The sequence below is a fragment of the Hirundo rustica genome, chromosome 17 (genome assembly GCF_015227805.2).
Source record: "Hirundo rustica isolate bHirRus1 chromosome 17, bHirRus1.pri.v3, whole genome shotgun sequence".
Classification (NCBI taxonomy): Eukaryota; Metazoa; Chordata; class Aves; order Passeriformes; family Hirundinidae; genus Hirundo; species Hirundo rustica.
Window position 1 is genome coordinate 12,681,719 of NC_053466.1, and position 25,828 is coordinate 12,707,546.

At 55.9% G+C, this 25,828-nt stretch overlaps 4 protein-coding genes across 5 annotated transcripts; 2 read left to right on the plus strand and 2 right to left on the minus strand.

Annotated features, from left to right (window-relative positions):
• Nucleotides 1–1,370: 1,370 nt before the first annotated feature.
• Nucleotides 1,371–14,240, minus strand: SF3A1 (splicing factor 3a subunit 1). Its single transcript, XM_040081120.2, has 16 exons — nt 14,116–14,240; nt 11,995–12,107; nt 10,690–10,894; nt 9,669–9,926; nt 9,198–9,272; nt 8,534–8,684; nt 7,886–8,079; nt 7,164–7,281; nt 6,883–7,068; nt 6,453–6,574; nt 6,027–6,269; nt 5,209–5,419; nt 4,334–4,488; nt 3,266–3,367; nt 3,038–3,109; nt 1,371–1,999 (listed from the first exon to the last, which is right to left on the minus strand). The coding sequence occupies exons 1-16, from the start codon at nt 14,179–14,181 to the stop codon at nt 1,898–1,900; spliced, it is 2,373 nt and encodes a 790-aa protein (XP_039937054.1). The 5' UTR covers nt 14,182–14,240; the 3' UTR covers nt 1,371–1,897.
• Nucleotides 14,241–14,520: 280 nt separating this feature from the next.
• LOC131378672 (coiled-coil domain-containing protein 157-like) lies at nt 14,521–14,991 on the plus strand. Its single transcript, XM_058422837.1, has one exon. It carries the CDS (start codon nt 14,740–14,742, stop codon nt 14,989–14,991), a length of 252 nt encoding a protein of 83 aa, XP_058278820.1. The 5' UTR covers nt 14,521–14,739.
• A 1,051-nt stretch (nt 14,992–16,042) lies between these two features.
• LOC120760746 (coiled-coil domain-containing protein 157) lies at nt 16,043–21,753 on the plus strand. The gene is made up of 8 exons (XM_058422866.1): nt 16,043–16,216; nt 17,049–17,703; nt 18,001–18,078; nt 18,803–18,993; nt 19,098–19,265; nt 19,729–19,897; nt 20,276–20,415; nt 21,375–21,753. The coding sequence occupies exons 1-8, from the start codon at nt 16,043–16,045 to the stop codon at nt 21,741–21,743; spliced, it is 1,944 nt and encodes a 647-aa protein (XP_058278849.1). The 3' UTR covers nt 21,744–21,753.
• On the minus strand, nt 21,628–25,722 carry RNF215 (ring finger protein 215). Of its 2 annotated transcripts, XM_040081303.1 has the most exons (10): nt 25,435–25,722; nt 24,722–24,853; nt 24,362–24,433; nt 24,202–24,287; nt 23,495–23,549; nt 23,070–23,174; nt 22,875–22,991; nt 22,653–22,793; nt 22,412–22,514; nt 21,628–22,299 (listed from the first exon to the last, which is right to left on the minus strand). In XM_040081303.1, exons 1-10 carry the CDS (start codon nt 25,720–25,722, stop codon nt 22,277–22,279), a joined length of 1,122 nt encoding a protein of 373 aa, XP_039937237.1. In that variant the 3' UTR covers nt 21,628–22,276. The 2 variants fall into 2 exon arrangements, with proteins under 2 accessions (XP_039937237.1, XP_039937238.1); XM_040081304.2 differs by lacking the exon at nt 25,435–25,722 and having other exon boundaries at nt 22,875–22,988; nt 24,722–25,173.
• Nucleotides 25,723–25,828: the final 106 nt, after the last annotated feature.

The following is a 25,828-nucleotide window of genomic DNA, read 5'->3' on the forward strand; positions in this document are numbered from 1 at the left end:
CCTTTCCTCCCTCTTACAGCACAGAACAGGGGGTTATTGGAAGGATCCCTCTCAAGGTGGTACTGTGCCAAAGGAAGAGGGAATGAGGCTCCTTAAAATCGGCAACTCAACCTACTTCCAGATTTTTCTGGCAGCCGAGCCCCGCCAGCCCTTGCCACTGAAGTGGAAGGCTCCGATGGCGCTTGTTTTGTACCAGATCTCCACACACACAGTCTGTTGCAGCATTCATCCCTCGGATTTAGAAGGAAACAGGCTGGCAAGGATCCATGGAAGTGATTTCCAGGGGGAAGTTTTCTTGCTGGAGTGCCGGTAAAGGGGCTTGGCTGAAAATGCTACTGAGGGAATAGAGGGAACAGCTCCCACCGGGAAGCTCTGCTGGCACCACGCTCCGAGCACAGCGGGAGGAGGAACACAGGGTGACCTTCAGCACAGCCCAGCACAGCCCCGGATACAAACACAACTTCTCCATTTTCTTGGCAGTTTTTTTTCTATCCGCTCTGGAAAACCCCGCTCGCTGCCTGTTTTCTCCAGGACTTTACCTATTGTCTGGTTTTGAAGAGTGAAGGGAAGTGCTTATCCCGCCTTCCTGCGGGGCAGGAGCGCCCTGCATCCACCACACAGCCACGGGCTCCGGATTCCTGCAGCAGGGGAAGCAGGCTGTGACAGGGACATGTGGGAACCTGTCAGACAACAGCTGGACACTGTGGCCAGGGAACACTGACCACCTGGGCTGGGCCAGTGCCAGCCACCTTCCCCACAGCCACAGGGCTTCCTCAGGATCCCAGGGGAGCACGCCAGAGGCAGGAGGATGCCGGCTCTTCCCTCCTGCTTCATCCCTCTCTCCCCTCCTAAGTATGGAATAAGGTAAACAGGATGTTCCTGCACTGCCTGACCATGACTAAAAATATATATAATAATAAATCTATAGCTTTGGGTTACCCCCAAAAAACAGAGGTACCCAAATCCCAGACACCTCCCTCCTCCTGGGCACCTAATTTCAGGGATTAACTTTGCTGTGTTGTGTTTCTATCAAACTCTGACTGAAGGCCCGGGGATCATGTTTTCCGGACCCAGATGCTCTCCGGGACCAAGAGATTCCAGCGGCAGGGTATAATTGTAAATCACATTTTCCAATAAAATTCTTGCTAAGTTCAGAGTATTTTCCACCACCCCCTGCTCACAGACATAAGCTTCAGGAATGACCAAGGAGCAACAGGGAAACTTCAACAAACCCCTTTTCTTGTAGCTTTTCCCAGGAAATAAGAGGATTTCCTATTGTAAACTGCTTAATTACAAATCCTGATGTATTTCCCCATCCGAGCGCTACGAAACCAGGCACATCTCCATTAAAAACCCCAAATCCAAGGAAGGAGAGTTGCATGTTTATTAAAACAAATCACAGTCTGTCCAGAGCAGACCCAGACCTCCTTTATCACAGGAACAGCAACATAGGCTCATGCCAAGGGAGGAAAAACCTCCAAGTCAGGGTCAGTACAAGATCCAAGACAGGGAAAGAACAAGGGGGTTAATAAGTGTGTGGAGAAGTTTTCAATTAGCATAAGGTTAAACGAAGCAGTGAGTGCTGAGGGCAGACAGATGATGCTCCTGGCCACCATAAATCCCACAAAGATGGATCTAAACTAAGCTGGGCATGACCTTGATGAAGTCTTTTCCTGAGGGGATTCAAGGGAGAGTCTGCACTCAAGCAAAGCATTGATCACTACAGACTACTCACTACACTGACACATTTCTCCTCTCTTATCAGTGGGGGTCAGAGTCTCTCTGTTCAAACTACTGCTGGGGGGCAGTGGATGCAGCCCCAAAAAGGCCAGAATGGAAAGAGGATTGGGAGGGTTGGGGTTACAACACGCACACGTTACGTCTCAGGGCTCCACATCTATTTCTTCCTGCCGCCTCTCTCTTTGAGGGCCAGGTGAATCAGAGAGCCACTCGTCATGTTGTAATAAGCCAGGGAGTTGGAATCTTTGATGAAGATGCCCTGAGGGAAGGAGAAAAGGGAAAGAAAAAAACCACAAAAGAGCAGTCAGAGCACAAGCCTCAGTGTTGCCTTCCCATAGAATCCCACCCAGATCCCAACCCTCCAGGCTGTGCACTCGGAGCAGGAGGATGATAGATCACTGCAGGCTTTGAAGATTCCACAGAGATTCCACTGTCCAAGATGGACACTGGAGGTGGGTACAGAATCCTAGAATGGGTTGGATGGGACCCTAAAGATCCCCCCATTCCACCCCCCTTGCCATGGGCAGGGACACTTTCCATCAGACCAGCCAATATTGACAATGTGGCTCCTACAACACACAGATAAAGAGTCACCACAAAGGGAGTTATCCAGGCTCCACTCTCCCCACACCTTTTTTTTTAAATTTCCCTTAAAAATCACCAGCTCAGCTCCCTTTCTCATTAAGGGTTAACACAGTATCTGCCCACAGATGAACTCTTGAGGAGATGAGTGCGCAAAGTTCACTGCTTAGGCAGCAGGTTGTGCCTGCCTGGGCACATGCATGACTGGAAATAAGTCATTAAAAAGGAACGGGGCCTTTCTCACAGCTCTAGCTTGGAGGAAGAGGGAGAAGAGAGAGTGAGCTCTTCCCTTCCCTGATCTGAAGAAAGCCTTCCCCGAGCTGCCAGGGTTCCAAAGCACGCTCGCCCACCTCCCGAGCACACAGCAGAGCTGTGGGAGCAGGCTGCTGCAGTTAAATGTCAAAAAAAAAAAAACCAAAAAAACTCTAATAAAACAAGAGGCTGATTTCAGAGAAAGCCACATCAAGTTTGGAGGACTCATCTGCAGCAGCAACAATGTGAAAACCCACTGATTTAATTACCTACTAAAAGCCCGTCCTGCTGTAACAGAGGGCAGTTCTGTCACAGCTGTGCTGTGCAGGCAGGAAAAGCATTCCCTTTGCTCTTCCAGTATCTCATCGTGCATTAAATTATACATTATAATTTCTCTTTGTAAAAAAATCACGTGAGAGAACACACTGAAGAAACAACCAGCACGTGAAGGGCTTATACTCACCTCGTACTGCAGCTTCTGCTTCCCAGCTGGCATCCCTGTGGCCTCGTGGATCTTAACCTTTATAACAGACACCTGAGAGGATCAAAGGGCTCCTTCAGTGCTTTTGTCCCAGTCCTGCTCCCCAGGAGCTCCGGTGGAGCCGCGGTGTGGGGAGCAGGCTGAGCTCCCAGCTGCTGCTCTCACAGGCAGCACACGGAGCAGGGCAGGGCAGGAGGATGAGCTACGTGCCTGGTCTGAGAGGGGCAGGGTGAACACCAGCACTTGGCCATTCAGCTTCCATTCCGTCTTGTCCTGCATGTTGGGAACCTGGACTTTGACCGTGACCGGGCCCTACGGGAAAACACAGATAAAGTCTCTCAGGGCTGTGATAATACAGCACCAGGCTAAGTACTGATTTCCATAGCTTGGCTCCTCAGTAAACACACAGAAATGTGTTTACTAGTTACTCCACTGCTCCCACAATAAAACATTTAGCTGGATTTCTTTTCCTTTTGGGTGCCATCTATCGAGCACCATGTGCACTGACGGTGTCACAGGGGTGAAGGTGTGAAGCACTGAACAGGAGACAGTTTCTCTGTGCACATGAAATCACAGAATCACAGATTGGTTTGGGTTTGAAGGGACCTTAAAGCCCATCCAGTGCCACCCCTGCCCTGGCAGGGACACCTCCCACTGTCCCAGGCTGCTCCCAGCCCCAATGTCCAACCTGGCCTTGGGCACTGCCAGGGATCCAGGGGCAGCCACAGCTGCTCTGGGCACCCTGTGCCAGGGCCTCAACACCCTGCCAGGGAACAATTCCTTCCTAGCATCCCATGTAAATCTCCTCTTTTACTTTAAATATTCCCAGAGAAACCATACAGACCTTCCTAAGGATTTAAATCTCCTCCTGTGACACTGGCACTCCTCAGGAAAGAACTGAGGCTCACATCTAGCTCACCTTGTTATGGAATACACCACAGTACCCTACTATGATGCTGGCATTGATACTCTAATCTCTTTCAATCTCCAGCTTAGCCTTCCTCTCTTTAAAAGCTCATTAGCAACTTTAGTTCTCCACTGCATTATAACCTACCTCTCACTGCTCTTAATTACAGAAGAGCACTATCCTACTGTGTGTAGCTCTTCCCAATGAGAGACAAAAGAGTTTGGTCTTCTCAGGAATGACAAATAAAAGGAGATACACCTCAGGAAGTCCCTTTCTTGCCAGGTATTTTCGCCCCTCTGTGCAGGGAATTGGCTTTAGAGCCCCTTTGGAGCTGGCACGGAGCAGCCCAGGACTCTGACCCACACATTTACCTTGTTCCTGCGCAAAAACTCCTCCTCTGGAATCAGGCTGTCCTCACTCTTCAGTTTCTTGGAGACTGGCTCATCCTCCATGGGTGGCGGGGGGTGAACAGGAGGCATCGGCGCCGGGGATGGGACCGGAGCCACGGGAGGAGCAGGGACAAAGGCTGGAATGGATGGGGGACACACAACACAACCCACAGTCACCCCCTGAGTGCACAGCAAACACCCCCTCACAACAAAAACGCTTTGAGCAGAGCAGCACAGGCTGAAAATAAATGCCACAATACATGGAGGAAGTTACAACCAACAGCAACATGCAAACTTCAAACATTCAGAGAGCTCTTATATTGGGAAGCATTCCAGGAAGAGATAACAAGGCATGAGAGCTTCCTGCAGATCTTGCAAAAAAAGAACACGCTCTCAGTTTGGCAGGCAGCAGTGCCAGCTCCTCCAGTTAGGGAAGAAAAGAAGATGAAAAAAGGGAAGAATTGCTTCTTACATCACGGCTTTTAACTTCAAAGCACCTAATGAAGAAAAAGGCCAGCAAACAGCTTTTCCTCCAGCAGCAGCGGCTTCTGTAAGGAGCTGTAACCCCCCAATGAGGTGCTGGCAGCTTCTCTTTACCCTGCATTCTTAATTCTCACCTGGGCAGGCTCCTGGGGCCACAGAATTCCCTGCATTTCAAGGTGCAGCAAGAGCCTTGAGCCCAAAAGCAGGACTAGATAAACCATACCAAACACCCCCACACTCTTAACAACACAACTCAGGGCCTGCAGTCCCAGTTACAGACCAGTACCAGGGCACTGGAGGAAAAAGACTCCAAGTTGAAGTCCACTATAAAGGCATTATCCGACAATTCCCCAGGACAAGCTGAAGTCACTGACCTGTGGGAACAATCATGGGAGGTGGGCGCGGGCTCATGATGGGGGGAGCAGAGGGGGGCATGGGCACCACGTTGATCCGTGGGGTGTGGATTATGGGGGGCATGGGGGTGGCTATGACGGATCCCGGGGGCAGCCGGACCACGGAAGTCATGGGGGGACGAGGCATGACCGGAACTGCAGAAACCACGGCGGCGCGGACAGGAGGAGGCATCTGGGGAGAGAAGGTGAATTTCCTTAGCAGGAATGCCTAGGGCTGGCCACAATCCCAACTAAAATAACAAGGAAACAGAACCACGTGTTCTGCTGCCCAAAGACTCGCAGGGAGCCTTCGTGACCCCATCATATGGGCACCCCAAGCTGCTCTGAACAGGCAAAGAAGCCTCATTAACAGATTAAAGGAGCCCTCCTTCCCCCCCTCACTTCGGGATCAGACCTCCAGGCCCTTAGTTCCTTTGCTAAATTGCTCTTTGGGACTCACAGCAGATCCCTTCTTACCCTGGGCTGCTTTTGTCCAACACCACTCTACACCTACAACCGCCCCCAGCCATCCCTTTCTTAGCCATATTCTCTGCCTCCAAGATCCCACTGCCCGGCTGATCCCAGTCTTCTTGATACCTCGAAGGTAAATACTCCACCTAAGTGTTGTATTCCACTTTTAACAGCAAGTTCAATAAGGTTCTTCTAATATTTCCAAACTACTCTTAAACCACAAACTTCCCACAAAATCCTCTTCCATGCCAGGACTCTTGGCCTCCATCAGGACCCCTCCTAATTAACTACAGCCTCAGTAATTGGCTTCTGAGAGCTCCAGCACTCACGGTGGGTGGACGAGGTACAGATGTGATGGGCTGAGCGCTGGCAGGGGGGTTGGAGGCTGAGGAAGGAGGGGGTGGCTGGGGTATCTCATTGGGTTTGCTGGGCCCGATCTTCTCCTTGCTGTCATCCTCCGGCACCAGTCCCTTGGCCTTGTGGATGGCTTCAATTTGCTCTTGCAGAGTGATATTGGCCTGAGCAGCCTGCTGTGTGCGGGCCATGCTGCCCGAGTGGCCATCCCAGGTCACCTGAGAGAGTAAAATTAATCAGATTAACCCACCCTGGCCAGACTGCAAAGAAATCCAGAGAGCAGCTTGACAGAGAGAAAAAAAATCAAGACTCTTATGACTCTGAGCATTCAGAATGCTCCAGGGAGCTGTTATTAAAAAAAACCCAACCAATCAAACAAAAATTCGCAATTTCTACTCTACCTTTTCCTCTGGTTTCTGGATCTCTTCTTCACCAATCTTTTTACCAATGGCAGTCTCTTCCACACCAAAGATATCAGTACGACGCTCTGCCAGCTGCTTCAGGCTGCTCTCAATATCCAGACCTGAGGGAAAAGGAGCAATTCTCATCTCAAGGAATATAACCAAGCCTCTTACTGATCTATTTGATACCTAGTGGCCGGGTGATGCTCTTTTGACACAGAATATTCTGAGTTGGAAGGGACCACAGGGACCATCAAAGTCCAACTCCTGTCCCCTTTGTTTTTTTTTTTTTTTGGAAAGATACTGGCCAGCAACAGCTGACAAACACACCCATCTCATTATCACAGAGAGGGCATCGCACAGAGCTGCATTTCAGAATGTCCAGATCAGTGGGGCAGTGAGGGGCTGAGCAATCAGTGCTCAAGCTGACCTGGGGCATAGACCTCGTCATCACTCTGCTTCTCCCGGATGGATCGATCCCGCTGCTCCAGCCACCGTGGATCCAGCAGCCCAATCCTCATGTGTTCCTGCATTTTACTGGCTGGAATCTTTTCTCCAGTGATGGGAGACACAAGATACTCATCCGGAGCCGGGGCGGGTGGTAACGGTTTTGAGGCTAGGAGAATAAAAGCACAGTGTTGGTTCAGTCTAGAAACAAATAGTTTGGGATTCTTCAGGAAGAAATAAAGGTGGTTTTTTAGTTTGATTTACCTTTGGGATCGTAATCTTTCCGTACAATGACCTGATCTGGTGTGGGAGGGAGTGGGGGTGGCATCGGGGTTTCTGGAGGAGGAGGAACCTTCTGACCTTCATCTTCATCATCTGACCCCTTATTGAAAAGGACACAAAAATCATAACCAAGTTCCAGTGGTCAAATTCCTTTGAGAGAGACATAAAATCCTACATAGTGCTGGAAGAACGGATTGTGCAGCATCAAAGCAACGGAGCTGTTTTGGACACCTATGGCGTAGTGGCTCCTCTGGACCATGATACAGAAATTCAGCAGGCCCAGAAAGGAAACAAATACTCCTCAGCTTCCACATTACAGCAGCCTTGCACACAGGGGCTTACAGTTAACCACACTCTTGTTCCCTGTTACCAGAAAAACAGCTTACAGTGGGCAGAGCCTAAGATGAGTCATCTTTCAGGGCTCCAGACTCTGAGCACAAAAAAAGCCTGAAAGACTTAAAACCACAGAAATATAAAATCACACACCAGTGGGTGCCAAAATTACTGGATTTCTCTCTTGGAACTTGTATTGTCATGGAAAACATTAATAAAAACAACCATATTCCAGCAGTAACAGGTTGGTTGGAGATTTCAGCAGAGGGAAATTTCATTTCCTCAAGAAACTAAAGAACTATTTACAGTGAAAGTGGAGGCCACCATAAATAACATGAACTTTAGGGGACAAAATCCTATTGTCCAGTTACCTCATCCATATCCTGCACTTGTGTGTCCTGATCCAGCTGGGCTGGAGGCTCATCTGTTTTCTCTTGCTTTTCATCTTCCTCATCTGATTCCACCTCCATCTCCACCTCCTCACTTTCCCCAAACTTCTCGTAACGCTCCTGGATCAGGATTCGAGCTCCCAGCTCTTCTGGAGTGGTGGGAGGAGGGAAATTCCCTACAATGCAGAAAACAGAGCTTCTGTTTCTCTATCCCATTCCATTACTCAACACACACTGACAGCAATACCAATTCTTGAACAAAAAACAGTGGCAACAAAATCCTTGGCAGCCAGAGGATATGGAAGGGAATGGATGGAGCTATACAAACACCAGCACAACAGATGAAGATAAAGTGACTTATAAATGGAAGCACTACTAGAAAGTGGGACAAGCTCTGGTGTCCTGGTGGAAAAGCAGACACTACTGCAGTCCTGGAATTCCTTCAAGGAGAACATCGGTGACTCCAGCAAAACAAAACAGCCCTCCAAAATGTCAGTGTAAGCCTTTCCCTTCAACTCTGAAGAACAAAAGGCTGTAAACCCCAATGTCTGCCTAAAAGTGGCAAATCTGGACACATTTTCTGCACAAAGGGGGCAGTTTCATGGAGGAGACAACATTTAACATCAGTACCCTGCTCGTTGGGCTGGAAGTCAACTGTTTCCACAACCACAAAGTCGTGCCAGTCAATCTGGGCATAAGCAACACGTTCCTTCTCCTTCTCCTCCTCTTCCTTCTTTCTCTCTCGCTCCTGGAACTTGGCCCACTCCACTCTGTAATAGACCTGCAGGAGCAGACAGAGCACAGTCATCTCATTGCTGGTTTGCAAATGAAGGGAAGAACAGCTGGAGCAGGCTCAGGCTGGAGATCAGGAAAGGTTCTTCCCCAGAGGGTGCTGGCACTGCCCAGGCTCCCCAGGGAATGGGCACGGCCCCGAGGCTGCCAGAGCTCCAGGAGCCTTTGGACAGCGCTGCCAGGGATGCCCAGGGTGGGATTGGTGGGGGTCTGGGCAGGGTCAGGGGCTGGACCGGATGGTGGGATCCTTCCCACTTAGGATATTCCAGGATTCCACTTTGTAAGCACCTGGAAATGAGGTTGAGCAATATCTGTGCTGCCACAAACTACTCCCAATACAAACACCAGCTGCCACTTAAAGCAACTTTGAGCCCCCCATAACCAAGTGACACATCTGTTTTATTCTCTATTTGCTGCCAACAAGCCAAGAACACGCAAAGAGAAAAAAATTCAAAATATAACCAAAACGCTTGAGAATTTTTGCAATTTTTTTCTGGAATACCTGATCCAGGACTTCCTTGGGATTTTCGGCCTCCTTCTTGAGCTTGAGGAGTAAGCCCTTCGGTGGGATCAAGATCTGAAACACATTTTGCATGACAGTTGGTGACAATTCTTTGTGCCAAAGCCTCTTTCAGAGCAATTATCCTTTCCACACTGCTACAAATACCAGCAGACCCTCAGGGCTATATCCCATTTATTCTACTGCAGCCCTCTCACTACTTACTGCTCATCCCTGCACTTCAAAATATTCACTTGTGGCCCTCCAATTATCGTCCGGATTAAAAAGAAACAAACCTTTACTGAGATTACAATTCAGGTGACAGCCCACTGTGCTCAGCATGATCTCCACTCTGAAGAGTAGGATTTAAGGATGGAACCCTGCACCTGTATTTCCAACCTGGCTGGTTTGCAGGACTTCATCAGCCCTCCAAACTCATTCCTGCTGTGGAAGAAATCATCCTGCCTGGAGTACCTTTGTGTACTGCTCCACCAGCTTGGTGAAATAGTTGAACAGGCTGTGCTGTGGGCGAAGGAAATCAAACTGGTAATTCCTCTGCTCCTTCTGCATGAGCTGGGTGAGGAACTGCCTCCCGTTGCGGGCCACGAACTGCGCCGTGAGCTTCACCACGTCCAGGTCGAAGGCCGAGATGGACGGAGGGTCCGCGATGAACTCGAACTCGGGCGGGGGCTCCTTCGGAACCACGGTCTCCTGGATCACCTGGGCCTGCACCTGCAGGGGGAACGGGCACAGCTCAGTGACTTCCTGCAAGGAGCGCTCACCAAACACTCGGGAGAATCTCTGTTTTCCTCAGCTGCTGCGGGAAAGCGACGCCAGTTGCCATTCTGGCAGGTGTAAGGATGAGAAAACATCAGGTATAATTGAATACCATTAAAAATGTTGCTCCAACAGTGAAGAAATCTGGAAAGTATCAGGACTTTGCTACAGCTCTCCCAGTGTGGCTGCAGGCCATGCCAAGCATGGAAAAGCCCTCGATTCACTCCAAGCCAATTTCCCACCCAGTGTGTTTAAAGGCACAGCTGAACAAGACAAGCAGCATTTTATAACCCATGTTTTAAAGGGGAGGTTGATCCTTGTGGGAGGAAAAGTTTCTACAAAACAGCGCACGCAACAAGGCCAAAGACAACTCCAAGGGATTCCCAAGGCTTGCCTCTGCCACATCCAGTCCAAGTGATCTCTAGTGTAAGTACTTTGTCAGTGAATACAAAGCTAAACTTAATTAAAATGGACCAATTAAACTGTATATTGGCAGTTTCAAACAACTCTGAGCTACCAGCACCTGGGAGATGCACTTCTGCATCAAAACAAAAGCCCCAGACACTCAACTCCAAGCCTGTCACTGCTGGCATTTTGACAAATGTATAACCAACTGCTCCTTCTTGACTTTTGAGCTTCCTTCCTTCTCAACCCCAGGCTGTGACACCATTCCAAAGTGGCCAAATTCTTCCCCAAAGTGATGAAAAGGAACGCTTACCTTCTGTGGGAGCTGCTGCTGGGCGCTCTGCTGCTGCTGCATGACCTTGGGGATGGCAGCCGAGGGCTCCTGGGCTTTGCCCTCCTTGAACTCGCTGACCTTGTGCCGGTAGTAGGCATGGTAAGGGTCATTTGGGTTCAAGAAGTTGAACTTGGGGTTATTTATTTCATTCTGACGAATTCGGGCTTCAAATTCTGGACCATTTCTGAGGAGCAACAAGAAAAATCATTTAGGTCATCAACTCAAGTGTAAATGTCTCTTTCAGACTAGGATGTGTTGAGGCATCGGCCCCTTGGAAGATCATTTTCTCTCCCACATGGGAGGAGTTTCTCTCTCAGTAGCTCACACCCAGCTGGACACACACAAGTTAGAGGCAATTGTCCCCCTAACTTTGTCTTTAATGTGAATATTAGAAATTCACACACACACAAGAATTCCGCAGTCACATCTGTCTGCACCCTCAGGTCATTTCCACCGCTGACTGAAGTTTACAGTTATGAAGCATTAAGTTCACATCCATTTTATCTGCTCTATTAACAAGTTCTCAAGACTACTTTCAGTTCCAGAACAATCACATAAGGAAAAAACGCAGGTGACCATCATCCTGTGCAGGGACTGACCAGCCCAGAGTGCTGCATTTAGGAGCCCCAGTCCAGGTAACATCCCCTCCTTCCACCTAAAGCACGAGCCAGTTATTCCAGGGCAGTCTGAGAAAATTCCCAGCTGCTACAGAGGGTTTCTCTTCATATTCTTTGGATATCTCCCAGTCTGATTCAAACATTCCACCTCCTCCAAAAGAGGAGGTCTCTACAGTCCCAGAGGATAAACACAGTCCCTTCCTTGTGCTCAGAAGCAGCCAACACTCCTTGGCAGCGCTTTAGAGATGAGTTACACCATAAGGGTTTGACTGAAGCAGCATTTAGTAATTCTCTGAAACCAAACCCCACCGCATGTCAGCACTAAAACACAGCCATGAATCCTGTACCAAGGCTCCCCTTGCACCTGGAATTTGGTTTCCCCTTCAGATCATTCAGAACAGGCCCTGTTACCCAGTTACTGCAGCACCCACTGCACATCTGAACAAGGACTTTATTTCTTTACTACCGGTTTCTCTAGCAAAGGGTACCTTACACCCTATTCACTGGAGTAGTGTTGTTTCTTTTCCAGTCTCACTGGTACAGCCTCAATCCTTAAAATCCTTCATGCAAAACCACAAAACTGGGACCTTCTTCAGCTTCTGGAGCTGCACTGAACAGCAGAAGCATGAAAATCCCAGGAAAAAGAGACACAACCAGCATCACTTACCTGGCTACAAAGCTGGCAGTCTTGTCCACAATATTCCTGACCTCTGGAGGAGGATAAATAATTCCCACCACAGGCTTGGCTGGTGCTGCTTCCTCTTTAGGCTCCTCTTCTGGCTGTAATAAAGATTGTTTCATTACAAAAGGTGAAGGGGTGTCAGGATTAGGCGTTCCAATCACAAGCCCAATAGCACACAGGAACATTTATCCATCCTCCTCCTCAGCCCCTCAACCACTGAACTGGCTGAAGAAACCTGGATGATCCATCCCACCAGCTCCTTGGTTTCTCAGGGTGAGACACAACCTTTTTCTGCCTCTCAGGGGCACCTGCTGCAGGGGCAGGGAGAGCAGGACAACAGGGTTGCCCATGGGAACCAAAACAATTTTCACTGTATGAGCCTCAACCTCAAGGATGCTTTTAAATGCTGAGCCAAGAGGCTCTAGTAACATTTCCAGGAATAATTCATCATTTCTCACCAGGTGTGGAAGTTCTGAATATTTTAGGGGGCTGTGGGACCTGACTTTTTAACTCCCCATTAAATAAAACACAGCTTTTTATGCCGTTGTAGTTGCAACAGAAGCTGGTTTGAAGAGAAAATCTCCGACAGTGTTTTTCTCACTCATGTTACAGGAAGATCCAAACTAAAATCCCAGAACCTTCCCTGCGGATGGCTCTGTATTCCAGTAACACCAGAAGCTGTTTTTGCAGGATACTAAAGATGCTGTTTCTCTTTCCTCACCAAGCAGCTTCCAAGTAAAGGTGTAATAAACCAGGACAGAGCTGCTGGAAATGTTTTCAATACTAACAGGGACAGTCAGGGATAATTTAAAATCCAGGCTAAGCTCCCAGCTCTGCCAAATCCATGGAGAATCCGAGCCAGAAAACATTCCAAAGTCAAACTGATCCCTGGCAGTGCCCAAGGCCAGGCGGGACAGGGCTTGGAGCACCCTGGGCCAGTGGAAGGTGTCCCTGCCCATCGCAGGGGTGGGAGGAGATGGGCTTTAAGGTCCCTTCCAGTGCAAACCATTCCATAAAATACAACCTCAATGAAGTGTGTTAATAGAAAGGCAACATGAACATTTTTATGTTTATTCCCAGTCCCTCAGAATATCATCTTGAGGAGTTGAAAAATGAGGCAACACTAGAAATATTTTATTTAACAGTGATGCTGAGTTGCCTTGGTAACATCAGTGCATGAAAGTCACTGCATTTTTTTGGGGGAATCAATTTTCCAAGGTTCTCGGTGTGATCAGCTCCCTGTCAGCTACAGGAGTGCTGATGGTGCTGTGTGAGAGTCAGGACAGCAGCTCCAGCTCTGTGGGAGCTGTATTCCTTTCTCAAGAAGGCTGCAAAGAACAGGAATATGGCTAAGAGAGAAAGGATCTGGGAGGGGAATGGGATACACAGGACTGCAACTGCCCTCAGACTTTTAATCTCTCCACACATCATTCCTGGAGCCAAGGCTGCTCCCACAGCTCTCCTGGCAACCCCCCATACTCAATGGAATCACAGCCCTGGGGCACTGCCAGGGCAGGACTCGGCTCCTGCCCTGCCCCAGCAGGATGCTGCTGTCTCAAAGGAATCCTGGAATGGTTTGGGCAAGAAGGCAACCCAAAGCTCATCTCATCCTCCCCCTCCCAGGGAATAATTCCTGCCCAATCTCCCATCCAGCCCTGCCCTCAGGCACTGGAAGCCATTCCCTGTGTCCTGTCCCTCCAGCCCTTGTCCCCAGCCCCTCTCCAGCTCTCCTGGAGCCCCTTTAGGCCCTGCCAGGGGCTCGGAGCTCTCCCTGGAGCCTTCTCCTCTCCAGGTGAGCACCCCCAGCTCTCCCAGCCTGGCTCCAGAGCAGAGGGGCTCCAGCCCTGGGAGCATCTCTGGTGCCTCCTCTGGACTCTCTCCAGCAGCTCCAGGTCCCCCCTGTGCTGGGCCCCAGGGCTGGGGCAAGCTCTGCAGGTGGGGTCTCAGCTGAGCAGGCACAGGGCTCAGTGCCGCGCACCGGATGAAACTGCAGCTCCCCCAAGCCCAGCCCAGCCCGGTCCGTGAGGGCCACACTCTCAAACCCCATTCGCGCCATTCCTCACTCCCCTCCCCTCCCTCACCGCCCCCCCCCGCCCCAACCCGCACCGGTTTGCTCTCGGCGGGGGGCGCGGGCTGCGCCGGAGGCACAGCCTGCACGGGTCCGGCGGGCATGGCGCTGCCGGGGCGGGGGGATCCGCGCCGGGCGGGGCCGATCGAGGGGCGAGCGAGGCTCGGTCCGGACCAGACGCGGCGCCGGCACCGACGGGGGCGAAATGGCGGCGGCGGGCGCAGTGCCGCGCGTGCGCGCCGGAAGTGACGTCACACCGACTGGAGCGCAGGCGCAGATTGGCGGGAAGCGGGCGGGCACAGGGCGCGCTGTGGGATGTACCATTAGTGCCCCGCGCGGGGGGGAGGGCGGGGGCAGGGCGGAGCAGGATTGCACCACTGCTGCACGGGAGGGGTGTGGTTGCTATGGTGACAAGGCTGGGACGCCGAGGCCTAGCACCGGGCCCGGCGCTTCTTCTCCGCGATTGCTGCTGATTGCTCCGATCCCCCTGCTTCCCTCCGGTTCCCCAGCGCTCCTGGAGACCGCCGGGCCCGGCGGGTACCGTGGCGGCCCCTCTCCAGCAGCCTGTCCCTGTAGGGCGTTCCCTCCATCCCAGGCTTGGTGACCCCAGCGGTCCCTGGCCTGGTGGCCCCGTTGTTCCCGGGCCCGTCCCACCCCGCACCATGGCGCACCTCCTGGGCCACCGCGGCTGCATGGAGAGTCTGCGGGCCGACCTGCGGGACCTGCAGGCTGCCATAGGCGACGTGTCCTCCCGGGCGGGCGCTGTGCGCTTCCCCTCCTGGAAGTTCCCCGACAAGGTGTCCTGCGACCTGGACATACCGGTGCTGCTGCAGCGCTACAGGCACAGCGACAGCGAGCCCGAGTTCAGCCAGCACGCACACGTGGTGCTGCTGGAGCTGCTCATAGACAGGTGAGAGGCCCCAGGCACCCCGGAGCAGCTCCTGCCCCGCGGGGGAACAGGAGCTGTGTGTCTAAGCTTATCCGAGTCCTGGGGAAGGTTTTGGGCACCTCAGCACAGGCAGAACTTAAAGCTGTTAGAGAGTGTCCAAATGAGGGCTGAGAGGATAGTGAAGGGCTGAGGGTGGGAGCACTTGGTCTGTTCAGCTGGAACGGAGAAGACTGAGGTCAGACCTCACCGGGGCCGCTGCTCCTCCTGGGGAACAGTTCTGGTGTCCGTGACCAGGGATGGGATTCAAAGGAATGGCTGGGGCTGTGTCAGGGAGGTTTAGGCTGGATATCAGGAAAAGGTCCTTCCCCCAGAGGGTGCTCGGGCACTGAACAGGTTCCCCAGGGAATGATTACAGAATCAGCTGGGTTGGAAAAGACCTTGGAGATCATCAAGTCCAACCTGTGACATAACAGCACCTTATCAATTAAACCATGGCACCGAGTGCCACAATCATGGCCCCAAGGCTGGCAGAGCTCCAGGAGCCTTTGGACAATGCTCTCAGGTACAGGATGGGATTGTTGGGATGTCTGTGCAGGGCCAGGAGTTGGACTGGGTGATCCCTGAGTCTCTTCCAGCTCAGGATATCCCATGATTTTATGAAGTCTTTTGGGTGCTTTGTTCCCCATGTATTTCCACGGTGCCAGCACCTCGGCCTCATGCCCTGCTGGGCTTTAAAACCCAGCTCCTTTCCCTGCTTAGAGCTCCCAGCACAAACTGGCCACGAAGAAGCAGAGCCAGACATGCTCCACCCAGGTGCTGAGGTGGAGCTGATGGGACAGGCTTGTTAAACTGCCTCCCAAAATCTTGGAAACACTCGGACACAGCTGCATCCACAGCCGTGGGAGGCCAAAGCCCCTTTTGCAGTCTGGGTGAAATAAGCTCTGGTTTAAAAGATAAGCCATTCCCACTGAGCTGTTGGCTCTAAAAATCAGGATTTTCAGCAGCACGGGTGCCCCAAATCTTTGGGGGGAGCTTCATCACAGCCTGTTGGCAGTGGCTGCTCCATGAAGTGATCCATGCCTGGGGAGTCCCGAGAGCACCAACCCCACCCTCCTGCATCACAGCGGCTCTGTCTGGGTGATGGGAGGGGGCCGACCTCCCTGCCCAAGCTCGGTTTCCCTGCTGCCGATGCTCCAAGACGTGTTTTCCCGTCGGGACAGGCTGCTGCTGCTGCTGCAGAGCTTCACCGGGTACGCGGAGCTGGTGCTGAGCGGGCAGGCGGTGCCGCCGGCGCGGGGCCTGGGGCCCGGCATGTCCGCGGGGCTCACGGCCAGGACCTTCTGGAGCACCATGCTGAAACTCGGGGCCTTCTGCCAACAGCTCCGGGACGAGGTGGGACATTTGGGAACTTCCCACGAGCTGAGTCACTGCCCTCTCCCCAGGATTTGCCCTCCCTCCAGGATTTGGATCCTGGTCATTCTCAACACCCTGTGACCACACCAGATGTGCATGCACCCTTTGAGTGCTGGCCCCTGTGTCACACATCTGTCCCCTCCCGGCCTGTGTCCCTTCCCTACACCCCTCCCAGCAGTGGCACAGCAGGGCATCCATCCTGCTCCAGGATCTCAGGATGGGTGAGCTGGGCTGCCTCTAGAGCTTGGAAAATATCCTCCTTGTGCCGAAATGCTGCAGCTCTGCTGATCCCGCCGTGGATCTGAGCTGCTTCAAGACAGTGAAATAATTGGTGGTAAAAACAACCTCTCCTGCGTTTTATTTTCCCCAAAATGATCTTTCTCATGGAAAAGTCTCACAATAAGCCGTGTGGCAAAACCAGGAGGCAGTGCAGGGGCTGGGAAAGAAGGGATGGTGGGGAGCTGGGGAATAGGTTTTGCTGCTGAGGTTTCCCCTTGGTCACTGTCCCTCGGCTGCATTGCTGTCCTATCTCCACACCTGATTTAGGCTTTTATGGGTCATTTCCACTTTGATCTGGGCTCTGGTTTTGTTCTGTGCTGTCTCCCTCAGGAGAAGGATTGCAGGTGGGGGATCCCCACACAGCAATCCACTCCACCCTCTGCTCCCCAGGCTGAGAAATATCAGAAGGAGCACCTGAAACGCTTCTTGCCGGATGTTTTGGAGTCAGGAACTTCCCCAGAGCCCATCCAGCCCAATTCTGTGTGCCCGTGTCCAAGTGTCCAAGTGCTGGGCAGCTCAGGCAGCTCCCAGCACAGGGCTGGCCCCAGCCTGGCTCAGAGCACCTGCAGTGCCTCCACGCAGACCCCAGGGTCACCGCTGGGTTCCTGTGACACCTGCTCCAGCGCCCAGGCCAGCCTCCACGAGGTGGGCAGAGCCATCACCAGCATCTGTCAGAGCCAGAACATCCCTTCGGCTCTCAGCAAATTCCAGGAGGTGCTGGAGGACGGCGCAGGGAGAAGGAACCTCTCTGCAAAAGACATGAGCTACTGGGCCTTGGAGCAGAGCAAGGACCTCTCCCGGATCAACAAACACCTCCAGGGGCTGCTGCAGCAGGTGAACCCCCTGAAGGCTGAGCTGGAAGAGAAAGGCAAACAGAACAAGAAGCTGCAGAAACAGGTTGAGGACGTTTCCAGGAAGCTGCAGGCAGAGAAGGACATCCAAGCAGAGCAGCAGAGGAAGGCTGAGCAGAGCTTGAAAGCCAAGGACAAGGAACATTCTGAGGCTGTGGCCAGGCTGGAGCGGGACAAGGACGACCTCCGGAGAGGTACAGAGCTGTTCCCAGCATCCTCTCCCAGGCCCGGGGGCATTTGCAGGAGAGCAGAGTCCATGGGCAAATTCTGGCCCCACCACAACCAGCAGGGCTTTTTGTAGGTGCTGGGGAATTTTCCCTGCTGTGAGGCTAATGCCAGGCAGTGGGAGCTGCTTGTCTGTGTCCTATCACTGCCTCCTCCCTGGTAGCACAACACAATCACTGGGTGAAAACACTTTAGTGTGGCTGATAGCTGCCTCTTGGTTTAGGGTTTTTTTTAGGAACTGATTAATGAGAGGGGTTTTGGTTTAGGAGCTGCTCTGCTGGAGGAACGACTCTCAGCCCTGAAGGAGGAGCTGGCAGCGAAGCAGGTGGCAGTGCAGGAGCTGGGTAAGGGGCTCACCCAGGGCTCACCCAGCTCACACATCTCTGCCTCACGCGTGTTTCACACCCATGTAGCCCCCTGCACCCCCAGACTGGGCTGTAGAGCTGGTGGGGATGGGCAGAGGATGGGCCTCCTTCACATCAGTACCCCAACATCGCCCAGTGCCAGAGTGGGCTGATGCTGGTGGAGGTTTGGGGGGGGTCAGAGGCCTCCTGTCAGATCTGCCTCCCTTTGCCAGGGCCTGTGGAGAGCACGGGGTGCCCCTGAACCACAGAATCATGGACTGGTCTGGATGGGCAGGGACATTAAAGCCCATTCCATTTCACCCCCTGCCCTGGGCAGGGACACCTTCCACTGTCCCAGGCTGCTCCAAGCCCCAGTGTCCAACCTGCCCTTGGGCACTGCCAGGGATCCAGGGGCAGCCACAGCTGCTCTGGGCACCCTGTGCCAGGCCCTGCCCACCCTGCCAGGGAACAATTCCTGCCCAATCTCCCATCCAGCCCTGCCCTGGCACTGGAAGCCATTCCCCCTTGTCCTGTCACTCCATCCTTTGTCCCCAGTCCCTCTCCAGCTCTTTTGGAGCCCCTCTAGGCACTGAAAAGGATTCTTAAGTTTTCTCTGGAGCCTTCCCTTCTTCAGGTTGAACACCCCCATCCCTCACATCACCTCCATGGTCCTCCAGATTCTTGCCCCTGCCCAGCCTGGGCCACGGTGGCTGTGTCTTCACAGAGCTCTCCAAGACCACCTTGTTGGAGGAGATGACAACCACAATGGTGGCCCGGAGCCAGGTGCTGGAGCTGGAGGAGAAGGTGGAGATGCTCACAGGCCAGAGGGACAGCCTGGACCGGGAGCTGAGTGCCACCAGCATACAGCTGGAGAAGGAGAAGGTCCGTGTGGAGAGCATGTTCCGGCACGAGGAGGTACGGCCGGCTCCGGGGCAGTGGAACGGCTGAGCTGCTGCCCAGTATCGGGGCTGTGGGGAATGGGTGCCACAGCCCCACACAGGCTCAGGCCCCCACCACAGTCCCTGCAGGCTAAGCAGAGGACCCTGCTGCAGCAGCTGGACAGCCTGGACCAGGAGTGTGAGGAGCTGCAGGCCAGCCTGGCAGAGGCCGAGCAGGACAAGGCCCGGCTGGCGGAGCAGCTGGAGCGGAGCCAGGAGCAGAGTGGGAAACAGCTCCAGGCACAGCAGGTGAGTGCTGGTACCCAGGTGTGGGACACAGCCTGTGCCACAGGGCTGTCAGGAGCCACACTGCCCTGTCCCACAGCCAGTTTTCCCAGGAGGGATACTCTGAGGCCTAGGGTGGCATTGCCACATGGCCACGTCCTCATGGCATTCCCTGGGGAAGAGCCCTCTCCCTCCACCCTGTGCCAAACAAGTCTCCAGTTGAGTCAGGGCAGAGGGGAGCAGCAGGAAGGGACATCTTGAGGTGCTTCCACATCTTCAGTGTTCTGTTCTTGGACATCTGGACACCCTCCACACTTGATGGTTGGTGCTTCTGCTTCCAGCACACGTGGATCTCACAGCTAAAACCCTGCACATTGTCACTGTCCACTTCCCACTGCCATAGGACCTCCTTATCATCAGGGAAGGGTGGGAGCTTTCCATGAAGGGCTGAGTCCTCTTGCAAACTTCTCCCTGCTGTGCCGTGCAGGAGCTGCTGGACACACTGCAGCAGGAGAAGCTGGCAATGGAACAATCCATCCTGGAGCTGCAGGCAAACACATCCCGGCTGGAGGAACAGGCACAGGAGCTGAGGGAGCGGGAAAGGCTCCTGGTGTTCTTCCCTGATCTCCACATCCCCGCTGAGATGGAGTTTGAGAGTAAGGGAGCAGATGGCAGCACAGTGGGTTTGTGCCTCGGGGTGTCCAGAGCTCCCGGGGGCTCCTGCTGGCCCCAGACACTCCGTTTGTCCCACTGACGCTCAGGAAGGGCTCAGACCCCGTGCGAAGCTGTGACCATCCCAACGTGCTTCCCTGCATGGGCGCTGTGCATCCCATGTCTGGGCCGGGATATCCAGCAGGACCAGGACAGGGCAGAGCTTCCTGTGCCCACAGGGCATGGCGTCCCAGCTGCCACTTCCTGGGCTGTGCCCCCTGCCTGGGGCAGAGGCTCCTTTCCTTGGGAGGCAGGAGGGGTGCCCACGCCTCTGAGCAGGCAGCAGCAGCAGCAGCCTGGGCTCTGTTGGATTTTGTTTGCAGGCAGCGGGAATTTGACAGAGGACATGGAGAGTCAGCTCCAGGCCAACACCATCCGGATCGAGGTGCTGGAGCGGGAGAACGCGCGGCTCGAGGCTCTGCTCGCCAAGGTGAAGGCAGCAGCCGAGCAGGGCATGCTCAAGGTGAGCTGGGTGCCACGGGGTGGGTGCTGCGTACCCCAAAACCACCCCCTGTCCCCCAGACGTGCTCTGGGGACCCTGGGAGGGCCAAGCCCAGGCTCCACATGCTGCTGGGAGGTCGCTCTGGTTTAACTGGTGTTGCCTGAGGTGCCAGCGGCTGGTTCCAGCTCCTTTCTCTCACTGTGGCCATTGTGCCACCAGCTGTGGTGGCTGAGGGATGTGACAGGAGCTGAAGCTGGTGGGGGGAAATTTCACCTTCTCTTCCCTTCCCCAGCTTGTCCCACAGGCCCAGCTGGGGTCCCAGCTCGTCCCACAGGCCCAGCTGGGGTCCCAGCTCGTCCCACAGGCCCAGCTGGGGTCCCAGCTCGTCCCACAGGCCCAGCTGGGGTCCCAGCTCCACAGGGAGGTCGGCAGGCAGGACACTGGGTGAGTAGGAGCCCTGAGGAAGGGGCTGGGGGTGGGTTCCCTGCTCTCCCTCCCCTTAACTGCTCCCACCCCCAGGTGGCTCAGCAGCGGGAGCAGCAGGGACAGCACGGGGACGCCAGGATGCACTGACAAGGCCTGGCATGGAGCCCCCAGCAGCCAGCATTCCAAGCAACTCCGGGCACAGCCCACATTGCAGGGCAAACCCTGCCTAACGCTCCCGGTGCGACGCCTGGGGCTTGGCCTCCCCTCACACCACACCAGGGTTCGCCGCAAATAAACACGGATCAGTCTGAATTTCCTAACAGAGAAATTGTGTTCCACCAGCAGCCACCTGCCCTGCCCAGGGGACCTCATTACTGGTTCTCTGTGTGTCAGGAAGGGGCATTCCCTTGGGAAACCTGGGCTCTGCCTGGTTCCTTGGGGAGCTGCTCCAGGGGTGTTCCTGGGCACTGAAGCTCAGTCACCCATGGCTACGCTGCTGCTGGAGTCCCCAGAAGAGCCCTGGGCTGATGCCAGCATGTGCTAACTACTGCCAGGAACCGTTCCCAAGAGGAGACCGGGATGTGGCCACACTTGGAAGAGGAAAGCAGAGCTGGCCTGGGATGAGAGTAATCCGAGCCGCCTTTAGCCCACCAGCACAGCCACAAGCTGGGAAAGTCATTCCCCCCTCCATGAGCACCCAGAGGGGCTGGGAACCACCGAGTCATGGGTGCAGGCTGGCCCTGACCTCTGAGCTGCCCCCCCAGCACTGTGAGCCCCGTGCAAGCCCCACACAAAACACACAGCCAGTCCTTGCTCCATGTTTAATAGGGATGGACACGTGCCATGTTGCAGCCCGTGGGGCAGGACCTCGGCAGGGCTCACAGCGTGTCCCCAGTCACCGTGCTGGGCGAGCCAAGCCCTAGGTTGGCTCTGCAGCCCACTCATGCCATCCTTTCTAATAAGTTATTATAAATAAAGAGTCCAACCCCTACCCTCCCACAGTGAGGCCGTGAGTCACCCCACAGCCCTGCCATCCCCAGCCCTGGCAGGTCTGTCACCCACCTCCCGGAGGGGCTGGCACCGCAGCCAGGCTCTGCCTACCCTGCCACGGCCACCAGCAAATAGACAAAAAACCCAAGTCTTAGAAAAATTGCTGTGAGCAGGGCAAGAGCGCAGCAGGAACAGGGCTCTCCCTGCGCCAGCCCCCACCCCGTTACACCCATGGGTGCCCCAAATCTTCCCTCCCCAACACTGCCCATCTGGACCCCCCACCCCTCTACTCACAGCTGGCAGGAGAGCCCCGAGTCCTTCCCTCTCCAGAGTCTGGGCACTGTGACATGCACAGCCACACCAACCCCCGCTCCGGCAGCAAGCGCCGCTGGCCGGGCGCCCCCTGCCCCCATCCCTGTCCCTGGAGCAGCCGTGGGTCTGTCCCTGGAGCGTGTCCTCGGGCCAGCTAGCTGTCCGTGCAGCAGTTCCCTGCAAAGGAGGACAGAGAGCCCTGGCACTGGGAGCCTGGCAGGCTCCAGGTCCCCACCAGCCTGTGCCCCAGGGTCAGCGGGGCTCGGCTGGGCGCCAGGGCGGTTCTCACCCAGGATGTTGCGCTTGCAGAGAGGGCAGGTCTGCTGCAGCAGGAGCCAGGGATCCACACAGTCCCGGTGGAACTCATGGGAGCAGGGCAGCACCCGCAGCCACTGCCAGCAGGGAAGCGACGGCACATGTGAGCACAGCTGGGTGGCAGGGACACGGCCCGGGGCCTGGCAGGGACACCCCGGCCCTGCCCCGCCACCGGAGGCTCAGCCCAGGGTGGGCTCCAGTCCGCCCGGTCCCACCTGGCTCCTGTGGAACTGGTCCAGGCAGACAGCACAGCTGTCGATCTCGCAGGCCCGGCTCCGGGGCGGCTTCCTGGGATGGTACCCGCCCGGGTTTTCAGCGGCCAACAGCCGCCGCCGGATGTGCTGCTTCAGGTCCAGCTGCGGGGGCAGAGCCGAGGGTCAGAGCCCGCCCCACAACCCCCGGCACAGCGCACAGCGGAGACGTTCCCACATTCCCACCTCGGCGTCCCGCTCCGACAGGTCCTGCCGCGACTGGCGCTGGGCCTGCACCATGACGCCGGTGCAGAGCAGCAGGGAGATCAGCAGGATGGTATTCCACAGCTGCTGCAGGTACTTCTGTGGGGACAGCACGGTGGGGATGGCAGGCGGGGACCCGGCCCCGCTCCCAGCCCCACCGGAGCCCCAGCACCGTACCTGGACCTGCGAGCTGCTCTCCCCAGGACAGATGACCCCCTGCCACTCCCCGTAGAGGCCCCCTCGGGACAGGCCACAGGTGGACCACAGCGTGAGGGTCACTCCCTGCAAGGCAGGACGCAGCATTGCGGATGGCCACAGCTGTGTCCAGCAATGTGAGAACACGTGTCCCTCCTCCTCCTCCCGTCAGTGCTGCCAGCTGCCTTGTTCCCACTGGGTCCCTTCCCTTCCCTTCCCTTCCCTTCCCTTCCCTTCCCTTCCCTTCCCTTCCCTTCCCTTCCCTTCCCTTCCCTTCCCTTCCCCTTCCCCTTCCCCTTCCCCTTCCCCTTCCCCCTGCAGCTGTCCCCCATGGATCAGGGAGTTTGGCTGGGCACTGTCATGCCCTGCTCTCCCAGTGGCAGGAAGAGGAGGACAGACAAACATACCAGGTTCTCCAGCAGCACTGCCTGGTATGTGATCTTTGCCGTAGCCCGGAGCCCACTGTGAGCAAAGAGAAAAGTGTCAATTCCACGGATACAGCAGAATCCAGGCACAGCTCCCCAGTGCCAGGGAGCATCCCCTTCCCACAGGGATGGGCAGTGACCAAGGGGGACCAGAGGAACACACAGGGGAGGTGACAGCAAGACACCTCCTCCCCAGCTGTGCCCAGCCCTCAGTGAACCAGCACAGGGCTCTTCCTCACAACCTCGTGCCTCAGTTTCCCCATGTGTGACACTACGGCAGCAATCCCACTGTCCCACATGTCAGGTGGATCGACAGGGTCCCACTGCTGCTGGTGGTGAGAACAAACACCCACAGAGGTTGTGGGGATGCCGGTGCCATGACAAGAACTAACCATTCTGGATAATTTCTACTGAAAGCCCTAAAACACTTGGCCGAGGCCACCGTCACAGCTGCCACCACTTGGGAAGCCATGGAAGGGCTCTAGCCCCGGGCAAGGGCTGGATCTGACCCAGATCTCCCCTGGAAACGCATCTCAGCCCCAGCTGGCCTTGGCATGGCACAATACCATCCCAGCAAACACGATGGGCTGAGTGAGAGACCCCCGGCGTAGTCCCTGGCCGTCACAGTCTGCTGAGGGACAAGGCAAGGACAAGGTATTGACGAGGCCATCCCACGCCCCAGCCCGTACCGCAGCAGCGCTCCCAGCAGCCTGGTGACATTGTCCGAGGACTGGATGACGATGACGGGCTTGGCGAGCAGCTGGGACACGTCCAGCTGCATCGGGAGGGAAAGCAGAGCCGTCACGGGGGCACGATCCCTGCCCGGCCCCACCGCCGGCACCGTCCTACCTCACGGATGGCGTTCTGGTTCAGCGCCAGGATGAGCAGCGCAGAGGCCCCCAGCACCAGGGCTCGCTTCATCTGCAGGGACAGCGGGGACGCGATCAGGGGACAGCGGGGCTGCGTCCCCAACAAGCTCCTGTCCTGCTGCAGGAAGCACTCGGCAGCTCTTTGCCAGGGTGAAGGGTTACAAAGGGACCCAAGAGGGATCAGAAGCTGTCAGAGATGCCCTGGCCACCAAGCACACACCAGGACGCCCCAGATCTTGCCAGGCGACACCCCAGGTGACACCCCTGTGGGTTTGTTAGCTGCAAACACCATGGCAGCCCTGAGGCCAGGTAGAGGGGACAGGGCCAGGCAGAGGGTCACCTTGGTGACAACGGCAGTGGTGAAGGACTCCTCCTTGGCACCCCGGGGGCCCTCGGCCGGCTCCTCGGTGCCCACAGGCACCACCCCGATCCAGCTGTCGGCAGCGCCCAGCTCCGGCTCCACGTCACCCACCTGGGGATGTGGCAAGGAGACGGAGAGCTGGGATGGACCCCAAGGTTCAGGGCACCCCCAAAGCATCCCCATGCTCCCAAGGGTCCTGGGAGCCATGCATTGTGTGGGGACAGGGACAGCAGCTGAGGTAAGGACAGGGAACACAGCTGGGCCCTCACTGCCTCTGTGTCCCGGCCTGCACCTCCTCTCTGCTGCTGGCCACACCCGAGCAGTGGCTACCTGCCCTGGTCAGTCCCCAGTGTCTCTGGGGGCCAAGGACTCACCCCAGCACCCACCGGCTCACGGTGCCCACCGACCCCCGCCCCTCCCACACTGACCACTGCCCTGCCAATGCCCACTGGTCCCTTCATGTCTCCCCGTTCCCACTGCCACCCCCTCATCACTGCCACCCAGTACCCACACCCAGTAGCCCCTCAATGTCTCCCAGTGCCCCCCAGTCCCCACCGTTCCCCTCCCTTCCCTTACTGCCCCCTGCCCCCCCAATACCTCCCAGTGCCTTCCAGTTCCCCCTTCTCCCCTCCCAATCCCTCGCCAGCGCCAACAGCACCCCCCAGCCCCATTCCCCGTCTCCCCGCGCTCACCAGCACCAGGCGGCCTTGGATCTCCATCTCCTCCCGCTCCCCCCGCGGGCCCCCCCGGCCCGGCCCGGCCCGGCCTCCCCCCGCTCCCAGCACGGCCCCGCGCAGCGTGTAAGAGCCGCCGGGCACCGCGGCCGCGCCGCCGGCCCCGCCGCCGGCCCCGTCCCCGTCCGGCGCCGCCGCCCCGGGCTCCGCCACGGCCACCTCGACCCGCGCGGGGGTCGCGGGGCCCGACCCGGCCCGGCCGAGCGCCAGCAGCGGGGCGAGCAGGGCCGCCCGCACCGCCGCCATGGCTGCGCGCCCCGCGCCCGCAGCGCCCCCTGCCGCCGGGGAGGACCCGCCGCGCCCCACACCGCCCGCAGGGGGAGCCCGAGAGCCCGGACAGGGACAGGGACAG